The sequence below is a fragment of the Aulonocara sp. 'chitande type north' Nkhata Bay genome, linkage group LG17 (genome assembly GCF_057382095.1).
Source record: "Aulonocara sp. 'chitande type north' Nkhata Bay isolate Kocher_YH1m ecotype deep benthic linkage group LG17, A_spYH_male_GT1.1, whole genome shotgun sequence".
In the NCBI taxonomy this organism is placed as follows: Eukaryota; Metazoa; Chordata; class Actinopteri; order Cichliformes; family Cichlidae; genus Aulonocara; species Aulonocara sp. 'chitande type north' Nkhata Bay.
Window position 1 is genome coordinate 35,842,624 of NC_141360.1, and position 12,108 is coordinate 35,854,731.

The 12,108-nt window shown below is 40.7% G+C and overlaps 1 protein-coding gene across 4 annotated transcripts in view; it reads right to left on the bottom strand.

Annotated features, from left to right (window-relative positions):
* Positions 1–3,866: 3,866 nt before the first annotated feature.
* Positions 3,867–12,108, bottom strand: part of ahcyl2b (adenosylhomocysteinase like 2b) — a 49,315-nt gene continuing 41,073 nt past the window's right edge. For 3 of the 4 annotated variants that reach the window (XM_086270376.1, XM_086270378.1, XM_086270379.1), the window contains exons 10-17: positions 11,224–11,312; positions 11,071–11,141; positions 10,175–10,269; positions 8,606–8,704; positions 6,705–6,773; positions 6,530–6,608; positions 5,613–5,733; positions 3,867–4,003 (exon numbers count right to left, since the gene is read on the bottom strand). In XM_086270376.1, coding sequence (XP_086126502.1) covers positions 3,997–4,003; positions 5,613–5,733; positions 6,530–6,608; positions 6,705–6,773; positions 8,606–8,704; positions 10,175–10,269; positions 11,071–11,141; positions 11,224–11,312 — 630 coding nt within the window. In that variant the 3' untranslated portion in view covers positions 3,867–3,996. Of the gene's footprint in view, positions 4,004–5,608; positions 5,734–6,529; positions 6,609–6,704; positions 6,774–8,605; positions 8,705–10,174; positions 10,270–11,070; positions 11,142–11,223; positions 11,313–12,108 lie in introns of those variants that run through there. The other variant, XM_086270377.1, reaches the window with a different exon arrangement.

Below are 12,108 nucleotides of genomic sequence, written 5' to 3' on the forward strand. Positions count from 1 at the left end.
TGGTGGATCTATTCACATGACAGATGTAACATTAAGTTGTTTGCTGTAGGGTTACGTGAATAAGGCTCCAGTGAACAAACCTAGAGACCAGTTGGCAACTACTGATGTCTATTCTCTGGTTGGGAAATAGTTGGTTAAATAAATGTTAATAATGAGTCCTCATTGTGTATTACACTGGCATGAATGCAGTGTAGTAAGAAGCAGTGAGTTTCAGAGCCACCCCTGTGAAATTAATGGTGGCAGTCTGGTGACCTTGATAAAACCCGTCTGGCTCCACTGCTGTGCCCACTTCAGGCCACCCTCTCCCTCCACCTTAAACACTGCAATTTGTCACAGTGACACTTCATATAAGAAACTAAGCTTACACATTACTGTTGTAGCACCCAAACCAAACCTCATTTTAAATGCTTCAAAAGAAACAAGCTGAAATAGAATGTAACTGGATTATAGTGTAACACACATACAATACGATTCTATTTAAAGTAATCTGCTCACATAAACTTGACTAATGTTTCTAGAATAAATAGAGGCTCAGAGCCAGCTCGGCTCAGCTGATGTCAGAGATGTCCCCGTCTGACTGCTGCTGGCTCAGATGAGCTCACTGTGGCTGTGACAGACCTCAGCAGCTGCATGCGTCTTCTTCTTCCACGGCACATAAATACAACTAGAAACCAATCCACGATGACACAACACAGGCTGCGACATAAAAAAAACCCTCTGTATGTGAACACACTGGGTGACTGTGTATTAAATGTAGCAGAAATAAAGCAGCACACAAAGGAATAACTTTTTTTCCCCATTTTTTTATTCATTCAGATTACAGAATTTTGTCATTATTGCTCATCATCTAACATTATCACTTGCAATATTTAAACATAGGGTTTATTTTTTCTTTATTAGACAACTTAAAACATGTTGAATTTTTGTCAGTTTGAACAGTATGAGGATTTACAACAATAAATACAGGTGTCAATTCTTCTTTTACCTTCCTATACTTTTAAAGGTTGTCATATCTGCATATAGTATGTATATACATCTATGATGCTGGTGTCTTCCCCCGCCTACCCGGTCAGCAGAGCGCTGACGGAAAAACAAAACGGTTTCTCCACCCCTAACACACAGGCTAGGATCCTGAGGCAGCTGGTAACAAAGCAACTATGGCCTACAAAACAGAAAGGATGCTTACAAATACAGAGAGACATTTAGATGTGCACCGTCGTCGTCGTCATCACGCTCGTTCACACACGCGCGCACAAAAGGAAGAAAAAAGACTTAAGACAAAAGGTTTAAGTACTACAGACAAGCAGTCAACAACATGAAGAGACGGATGAAAGGGACTCAGTATAGGAGTTTGACTAAAGGGTTCCCATATTGTTCTTATTTTTGCCTAAAACAAAAAAGGAACAGTTTTATTTATTTATTTGACCAAAATTTCAACAGATGCGTGAAACCTTGTCAAATAGGTAGTACAAGCCCTCTCAGGAACCCTTCAAAATAAATCCTGAACTACTTGATTAAACTGACCTGCAAAAGCATACTTATTCAACTGGTAAACAAAGTTTTTTTGTGCCACTCCCACCTTTTCAAAAAATAAAACTTTTACTGTTACCTTTCATATCTAGTACGATACAGTAAACTTTCAGACTTGGGTAATGAGCCACTCTGTGTGCGTTTGATCCTAGTGTGTGAAAGCAGAGCTGGCGGCGTCTCGCAGCACGCCAGAAGAGATTGTGATCGGTTCAGGTGCAGAGCCGGTGTGGCAGCGGGGTACACTTCAGGTGAAATCACTGTCAGGGCTTTTCTAATTTCAAATGTCAGCTCAGCTGGGGACGAGCTGCAGTGGATGGCGACTGTGCAGCTCATTACAGCCATAAGAAAGACAGACAAAGAAAGAAAGCGCCTTCCGGGTGGGAGAAAAGGCGGAAATGGACCTGAAAGGCTAGTGCACGTCAGAGATGTCGTGTGCGTGCCGTCTTTCATTTGTAAGCTCAACTCATCTGTGAGTACCAAAGAGTTGTGTCATCTGATTATGGCAAATACAGTAATTCTTAACAGCACCATGTGTTTTACTGAGGACCTGACAGAAGAAATCTGCTTAATGGGACAGCTCACCTCACAGTCATTTATTAAATAGATTTTCCTGGCATTTAGTGTTATTTTATCCACAATGTACACTGCACAGATAGAGATGTATGCTGTAGAGGCGTCTGCCTTCTCTTAAATATAATGGACGTAAGTGGGGTTTTGCTTAAAGCGGTAACTCAAAAATACTGTTGGCCTTCTAGTAGATGCAACTATGGTATCAAGTTAAAAATCATACATCGTTTCATTCTCGAGTTATCACATTCACAAACCTGGGTGTCTACGCCGCCTGCCCAGCAGGGTGTGGGTAAGAATCTCATCTTGTTATTGGAGGTTTCATGTAGGAACTATTTTCTTTCTTCTGTCTACATCAGCCAAACAAACAGCTCAGGGGACGGGGGACACCCATTAGTGTTCACACCCTGTCACAAAAATAAGCGTTATGAGTGAGAGGGTTGTTGTAATTCAGCAGGAAGGAAACAGTTCCTACATGAAGCTGCTCACAATATTTGGGTGGAGTTTTGTTCCTTTATCTTGAATAGCCGGAGCATAATTTTGCGAAAGTGATACTGCTACCTAGTTTCAGATCGATTTTTTTTAATGCTCCAAGAACTAGAAGAGAAGGTAATGCATTTTAGTTCCATGACGTTCAAGAGAAGGCAGATCCAAACAAAGCTACAACCTACATTTGAAAGAAAACAAACAAACTAACTAACTACATTTGATTTTTGAGGTGAGCTGCTCCTTTACGTACCAGGGTGGCTGCTGTTTGGTATTTCTGTAAATATTTTCTCACAGTATTTAAAACGAGAGTTCGAGTATATTTATTACACGCATCATTAGAACATTATACTGCAATGATATTAGAGGAGAGGAAATAAACGAAAGATAGAAAAATCTTTTCTTTATAAACATCTAAATACACAGTATACCCTCGTGATGATCCAAAAGCCTGCCATGCTTTTACTACAGTATTCTTGTTTAAGTGAAGGACCAAATAAAAATACTTTTCATTACTTCAACACTGGCGTCGCTACAGCGGGTGAGAAAGAAGAGCAGCGAATGAGATGGTTTCACTGTGGGTTTGAGTGACAGGTGTTTGGGTGAGGGGCTGGCGGGGGTCACCCTCCAGTCACGTTTTAAAAAACAAAGGAAGAAAGAAAAACTACAGGGTGACCCGTAGTGACATAAGAGCGTACTAAAAAAAAACAACTTAAAAACAGACAATTCGCAATCAAATAAAACGATATGATTGGACCCTGAGACCCCCGCCTAAACCCTCAGTCTAGCCCCACCCGTCCCACCCCAATAATACACAAAAAAAGAGAAGAAAAAAAAAATCACAAGTAGAAAAGAAAAGACGACAAAAATAAGGGACAGGAAAAATTGTCCGACACAAGATAAATCTTCAAAGGTGGTCTTCATTCACACAGTTTTTTTGTTTTTTTTAAATCAAGATTTTTTTTTAATATAGTATATATCTTTAGCTTCAGTAATTTCATATTTAACAGATAAACGATAAAAGATCTGGCAACGTGGAAGGGAGGATGGAGGTTTACATACGACTCGACATACAAATGAGCGTCTGAAGAGGACCGGGTGGAAATGATGAAATGACGAGTGAGCGGGAGACGGGGTTTGGGAGCTAGCTCGAGGTGAATGGCAGGAGCAGCTCCGAGGTGTAGTTAATGTTATTATTGTTATTATTACTGTTATCAGGCGGGGGATAAATAAAACGACTGCCATAAGCAGGGAAAGCCACGCCCCTCCCCACCCCCACCCTGCAGGCTCGTTCAGAGCTCCGCCCCCTTCTCCCTTACATATAAAGCAGGTGTATTGGCTGTTGTGTCCTCCCTCCTGTCCTCCGCTACCAGTCTGTATGATTCACGGAGTTCTTCTTCCCACAACACTTGGCTAATACCTTAAAAACAAAGAACATACATGTTAGCAGCTGTCGGAGCAACTGAACTGACTGTGGCGGAAACAAGCAGGTTAAACTGATGTACAGGTGTCAAAGGAAGAAATCAAAATCATTTTGGATAAACCAAATGCAAATTTAAATGATAATATATACCCAAATATATCTAAAAACCAAACTTTGTTGTTAATCTGATGCTTTTCATTACAGTTCTGCACAGACGAGGAGAGTCGAGTGAAGCAGCTCCTTCAGGCTGACAGACAGGCATTGCTGTAACCATGGCCTCACCTAATGGTTTAACAAATGTCCATCCACAGCAGCCTGAGACTGCATCCATGCACCAAAACTACATTTATCGAACCCCTTGATCTGGATTATTATCCTCAAAACTTTAAAATGACGTCTCCATATTTTTTGTCTTCTTTTAATTTGATATACATTTGTGAAGATGTGACGGGATGTGAGTGTTGAAATTTGCACATTTGCCTAACAAACAAAAGCTCTCCGGTTTGATCTTGGGAGGAAATGCAAAATGCCACTTTATCCTTCAACGGTAAAGATTCCTTCTAGATAATCCTGGATTCAATTACGGATCCAGATCAACTTTAAATTTTCCTCTTTCAGTTTAGCCATGCCCTACTTGTTAGGGTTTGGGGGGATCGACTGAAATTGTGATAGCGTCCACAGCAATGCTGGTATTAGCAGTGGCTAATACTACCAGGATAGGAGTGATGCTTTTGTTTGTCTCCTATAAGCCCAATGCACTCCATACAAACACACTTGGCTCCGCCCCCTCCTCCCTACTCTGCTGTATTTAGTAGGCGGTAAATGAAAACACTGCAAGCAGTGATGCGTGTTGAAGGGAAATTCTCTACTTTGGCAACACCACCAACTTATTTGAATACATGAAAGATCACAAAACAGAAACAGCTTCTTCCTGGAATGAGCAGCAAAAGAAACAATGAGGAGGAAGAAATGCCTTCAGACAGATCCAGTGAACAAAATGTTTCAGTCATGATGATGATTCATCTCTTATTAATGTCACACAGCTATCCTCAACATAAGATCCCATTATAAGTCAAAAATACCAGTATCTTTACTTTGTATCAGGAATACTGGCTCTGCATTTTCGTCGCATTGGGCGGATACCGTATCACACATCACTACTGCACAGCATCAGTCCAGCGACGCTGCTCTTTACTTGCAAATTTGTGTTTACGTTGAAATGGACCATGACCTGAACAGTAAGCGCGACACAGAAGTTTAGGTTCTGAGTCTATATGGAGCTGGTAGACAAAACACCTGCATGTATTAATCTCCCAAGATAACCAACCTCTTGCTCAAAACAAAGCATGGCTATAGTGGTGCGATACCTGGTGGCTGCTGTAGCTCATTAACATTCAGACCTAAAGTCGCTTGGTGAAAAGGCTGATTAGAAAGCTAAACCCACCAGTATTCAACAGGGTCTTTGAAAGGATTTAGCTTTAATAAGAGGGTGTGGTACACTATGTCAATTTAATAACAAGTACATACACACGGGATCATTATTTGAATTACGGGATTATATGTCAGCCACTCAAAACAGTGCAAGTGCGCTGAGGTGTTTGCTTACCTATAGTAATTTGGCTTAAAGGGCCCGTTCTTGTTTAAGCCCAGGTACTTGGCCTGCTCGTCGCTCAGCTCTGTAAGATGCGCATCAAATGTTGGGAGATGCAGGCTGGCCACATACTCATCTGAAGGGCAAGAGCGAGAGAACGTGCTTACATTCACCAGGCGTCCATGTTTGATTAATCATTTAAATGAGAACAGGAAGTAGCAGGATTTCCCAGCTGTTTTCTTCTGCAGTGATAACCGTCTTCCTTTTTCCCTTTCTCTGACCGCATTCTTCTCTTCCTTATCCGAACCCGGCCCTCTCCCACCTCTGTGTCAGTGTGTGTTGTGATAACAGTGGCAGTTGCTTACAGACCGACCTACATTCTTCTCCTTGTTTTTCTCTTTACGATATGTGCGCTCTGCTCTCAGCCTCTGAGAGACGGCTCAGAGATGTGACAAGCGGCAGACATGCACACATGTGTCTACAGATACACAGGATTCACTCTGCTGTGAGTGATTTGCTATCCGGGGAGACGACTCTGGACTGAACAGATGAGTCTGTCTGCAGAGATAAATGTAGTCTGTCTGCAGGGCTTCTAACATGCTGTAATCACATCCTGTACATCCACGTAGATGGTATTTGTTACACAAGAGGTTTTTATGTGTTCTGATATCAAAGTGGACTCTAAATCATAAAAAACTACTATGATAAAGTCCAAAATAATTCATATTTATCTCACACTGGGGTTAGGCACAGCCCTGCAGTTCATCTTCATCATCCCCTTGAAGACAGAAGGTTTGAACAACAAGTTGGTGGAGCTTTTGCCTAAAACCTAAGAGCCTGACTGAAATTACTTGAATGCCGAAGTCGTTATTTGAAATGTTTAATACAAACATCCACTACTTTAACACATCCAGAAATGATGGTACTCTTACCCATCTTCTTGGGCAGCAGGTAAACATCCTGTTTGTACCGTCCTTCAGGGGCATTGTAGAGCTCTATCAGTGCCAGTGCCTGGACAGATCCACACACACAAATGCAGCAATGCAAAGTGTAACAAGCCAAACATATGCGACAATATAAATGAGACAAATTGATCCACAGCTTTACCTGAGTGGTGGCAGTGATTGAGAGAACGAAAGTGGGCACAGTGGAACAGCTGAGGTTCAGCAGACGACCCTGGACAGGAGGGAAAAAACAAAACAAAAACAACAACACAAGGTTAGAGTACAAGTCAAAAATACACATACAGGCTCGCGCCTTTGTGTAAAAATGTACCTTTTGGGCGGCATCATGAAAAGGAATCAATAAACTCAGATCTCGGTGTCCCTCAACAAATCGACTGTGTATCAGCTGTGTAACGCTGCAGTCAGTCCTGTTAATGAATGAAACTGCTGTGCATTAGCTTACTGATGAAGACAGATGTTGCTAACTATGCACCGAGTGGCCATCCCTCTGAAACTGAAAAGCTACACGAAGAGAGGGGAACAGACTGCCGTTCAACTGTTGTTGCTGGATGATGAAAGCAGAACAGAAACTCCACACAGGGGTTTAATTTGCTGTACACACTGAAGTTCACACACACGCTGCTCGCTAGTGCTGTGTGCATTTTCACATGATAAAGCAGCTGTCTGTGAACCATCTTACAGCTTAATAATGCTCATAAATATGACATAAATGCCTGAGTGTGCATTATTACACTGGGACACAAAAAGGGAACAAAAAAATAACTTCCTTTTTTTGGACAGAGCCACAATTTAAATAAACTTTAAACATCCAAATGTTAGCTATACTAAAGGATCAGATGTTGTTTTGTATATTTAAACTGAATGGCATTTTTGGAGCACTGCTCTATTTTAAGGATCAGAACAGAGTGATCTGGAGGCAGGTGAGGTGAGGATGGAGGCGCAAATCTACTGATGTGGTTAAAACTTCTGCAGATCAAACAGCCTCAGAGAGGCAGGCATTGACAGGCTGGCAGTTTGCCTGTCTGGCCCTGTTGGACTGCTCTCATTCTGTCACATACGCACACACACCTCATCTTATCCTAAAATATTCATGATCAGGGGGTGAGTGTGTGCATATTACTGCAAGTAAAGTTGCAAAAAAGTTTGCAGGGTAAGTGTCCTGTTTATGTGTTTATTCCATAACAACTTGCACTACATTACAAAAGAATATTTTAAATGATGATTAATCAACCAATTATTAAATATGAGAGGATAACTCTGCCAAAGAGGTTTCCAAAGTGATTAAATCAGAGGAGAAAATAGGATGAATAAACTCGCCTAAAAGCAAGAATACGCCCTGAAAGCAGTCGAACTTGAAGATAATTTAACGGATGTGGTTAAACATCGTCTGTGTAAACGTCTACTGTATTTAATCCTTTAAAATTATTTTCTTAAACATTGTCATGGCAGTGGGCCCATTTTACAAAGTGCTCTTTAAATGGCCATAAACCCAATACAGTTTGTGACTCTGATGACAAACCATACGGGGATATTTGTGGTATCAACGCAGAAGAAAGCATTCACAAGGTTCTGCTGTCTGAACACAGACAACTTGGTGTTTTAGGCATAAATTTGGACACGTTATTCGATTATTTTGCCTGCTAACATTAATGCATTATGTACTGCTCTGTTTGAGTGGCTGTTTGCCTGCCAGTTACAGTCTACATACAAAGTAATGCAGAACAGCACTAGCTAGGGGTTCTCTGTCTTACAAAAGTACTCCTGACTTCCAGTTACACAAAGAGGTGCTTAAGAGAATGAAAGAATGAAAAGTGGAATATCCAGCTCTCTAAATAAAGTAAAAGTTTTCTTCTAGGATTTTACATTCTGTTTTTGTATCGCAGCACCATGAATCACTTTATGGCAACCATTTATTTAAATATGGACATATTATCAACATCATCACACCAAAAATGTCTAGTTGCCTGTTGTTGTACCCCGGACTGAACTGATGCCAATTAGACACCAGGATTAGAAGGAAGACGCGTGGCTGGGTGTGTTTACCTCTGCCAGCAGGACTATCCTCTTTCCATCAGGCCAGATTACGTGGTCCACCTGAGAGCGCACTCTCTCCCAGGTGAGTTCAGGAGTCCGCAGACTTGCCTATAAGGAAGAAACGACATCATCGGTTATTTGTATTTGGCTGTTTGCTCTATGACATCTCATCACGAGTCATATGTTGACTGAGCACGCTTCATTTCCAGGACTGGAGCGACTCAGAGCTTCCTTTCATATGAACCATTTCCTTTGTCCATCACCCATTGTTATTACTGATTTTGAAACATCCTCACGTTGCCCTGTGTTCCAATTTCTAAACACTTCTGTACAATCTTTAATGACCAGAAAGCTTTATTAGCCTGTTACAGACTGATAAAGGTACTAACAGTAGTGGTAAAGTGTGCATCCGGTGTCTGCAAGTACAAAAGTTTCACAAGACATTTTGAGACCTTTATTATCATTTTATATGAGGTGTAGATTGGAATGTTTAAAGCACACCCATAATAAATATGAAAATATGATTTTTGTGTTAACTGGTTGAAATGAACAATAAGTCAAAATGAAAAAAGGAAATAAAAGTTTCTTGTTAACGCCACGTCCAGCCATCTCTCATTAAACTTATCTTTCCATTCCAGCAGACTTATCGCACAGACTGGCTAGCCTCTTGATTTTTATCTTCACAATTTCCACAAGTGTACTGTAAACTCTAAATGAATGACCTGAAAAGATTCCGTAAACAACAGGGAAACTTATAATAACTTAAGGTTAAGGCAACAAATTAATCTCGTTTTGCTGCTACACACTTGAAACAGGCTTAAAGCATCATTGGAACATTAAGGAAGTAAAAAAGAAAGCTGCACATGTGACATCCATCCACTATTTGTTGTTAACATTAGCCTAAACCGCTCATCTCTGTATATGAAGATGATTAAGCGTCTTTCTGAAGTGTTCTGCTGGTACAGCCTTTTGTACTGAAACAAATATCTTAAACATGCAGCTGCACAGGTTGATTTCATTGTGTACATGGGTCAAAGATAGTTACACTGTGTGGTGCAAGTTCTTGCATGCATGTGACTGGTGATACTTAATGATTTATTTTTATGGGGTTTTTTTATTGGTAAATGTGTATTTCAAAGACAAAGATTCATGGCTGCCCTGGATAAAAGCTTAACAATCTTTATGGTTTGAAAGCTTGTAAAGGTCTGCTAGTTTTTGCATTACGTAACCAAAGAAAGGCTAGTGGCAGCTCCATATTTTTCCTGTTTTTCTAGGAAACTAGCTATCCATCTGTCAGTCTTGTTTATTTCTGAGTGTAACAGCAGGTTATAGATCAGACCTTTTACTGACGCCACACTTACCCAAGTCTACGTCGACTGCTACCATGACAACAATGAGCAATCACTGCCCCAGGTCAAGCTTTACAGACGTGAGGACATTTAACAGGGGAGCAGAAATCTTTTACAGTCTCGATCGAGTAGTTCAGTCTTCCAAAATGATAACTAGTGGCAGTGTTTTAACACGCCTAAATCTGATGAGATGACTACAATTTAGACCTCGTGCAAACTGGCAACTGACCACATCGATCTCAGTGTTGGAATGTCCCATGTTGCAGACGATGCAGCCGTTCTTCATGCGGTCGAGGTTCTCTCTCACCACAACGTTCTTATTGCCTGATGAGGGGAGAGGACACAAAGAACAGAGAGAAACGTTGAGGAAGCAAAAATCTCCAGAGGAAGGAAAGAGGCTCGGCTGTACGTGAGGTTTTAATCAAATACGACGCTGTAAAGGGACTGAACAGGTTTTCTGAAATCTATGTACTGGGGGGAAAAGAAGGAGGATTGCCCTTATCGCTCATGATTTAATTACTTATCGCACGACTTGAACAAAGTTAATTAGGGAATGTAATTTAGTTTAGAGTCTCACCTGTCTACATAGAGCATTTTAAATGGTTTTGTATTTATCTATTTAGATCAAAACAAGCTAAAATCTTTTACTAAGCAATAAAAAACAGACGTGATAGAGGTGAATAAAAACCAAACAACGAGACTGCTGTGTGTATGTGTGAGATAAGAGTTATGACAGCGTGTTTTAATATATTTGTTTCTTTTATTTCACAACACTCTTGAACTTTATTGAGGCCACAAATCCTTTTATTATCTTTGCTGTTATCTTTGCCATTTCCACCTAAGGACAGACCTCTGCAGCTCGCCTGCCAGCAGCACCGACTAATGAAGCTGAGAGGGCGAGTAATTCTCTGCTTCAAGCGCTCAACTTGCTGGCTGCTGAGTTAAGAACTTTATTAGTAGCTGCTGCAGACTGATTACAAGGACTTATTATCCGTTTAGGCACCCTGAATGAATGATACCAGGGACTGCTTTATGTTTTGTATCCTCCTAACATGCAACATCTAAGCTGGATTTCTCTTTGCATTGTGTTTCTTCTTGTCAGATAAGGACAGCGGCTGAACCAACCTGTGCAGGTAATGACGATATCCACTTGTCTGATGACTTCGGTGAGTTTCACCAGCCTGAAGCCGTCCATGCTACGGTTGGTTAAAGAAAGTGTGTAAGATGAATGCAGCATCAACGGCAACAAAGGAAGAACAAGAGCTGAAGAAGTCTCACCAGGCCTGCAAGGCACAGATGGGGTCGATCTCTGTGACGTAGACGATGGAGCCCATTGCTTTGAGGGCAGCGCAGCAGCCTTTTCCAACCTGAGGAGAGAAAAAAAGTACAAATGGAGTTAACACAAAGGACATAAACCCATATCACATGCAGAAACTGTCCATGATGCTTCTGTTTGAGTGAATGTAGTGTGTTAAGTGTGCACACTATTTCACTATTTAGAAAAAGAACTGAAAACGACGTGTTTCTTAATCAACCAGTCACACAATAGGAGCCACGTGGAAGCAACAAGGATCAAACCACCTATTTTGTAGCACTGCTGTCCATTTAGTGTGACTCAGTAGTAATATATTATATTAAATAAATACCAGTACGTCCTACTTGACTGGGTTGCATTTGTCAGTATGCAGGCCACAATTTGACCCCAAATCCTCTGAAGAGGACAGATTACTTACGCCACGACAAAGCACTAACATAGGAGTAATTTGAAGTAATCTTTTTACCATTTTAAAACCTCATACATTTTAATTTTACTCGAAGTCCTCTGTTACACACAAAAAGGTCAAAACTAAGGGCTATGTTTTGAAGCGTGTTCCAGTTTAATAGCAACTATGGTACACAGCGTTGACCACAAGGCGCACTTAGAATTCATTCAATCGTGTCTCAGTAAGTTAAGCACTTGGGTTCAAAGAAAAGACCTCCTACTGTACACTGACACATTAGCCCCGTTAGGTTTTAATTTAAACCCAAAGCAAAGAAAAAGAAAAAAAAAAAAAGAAAGAAAGAAAGAAAGAAAGAAAGAAAGAAAGAAAGAAAGAAAAGGTTTAAAGAAATTTATGTACTTTTTAAAAAAAAAAAAAAATCCACAGCAGCTGGCCTCTGCTA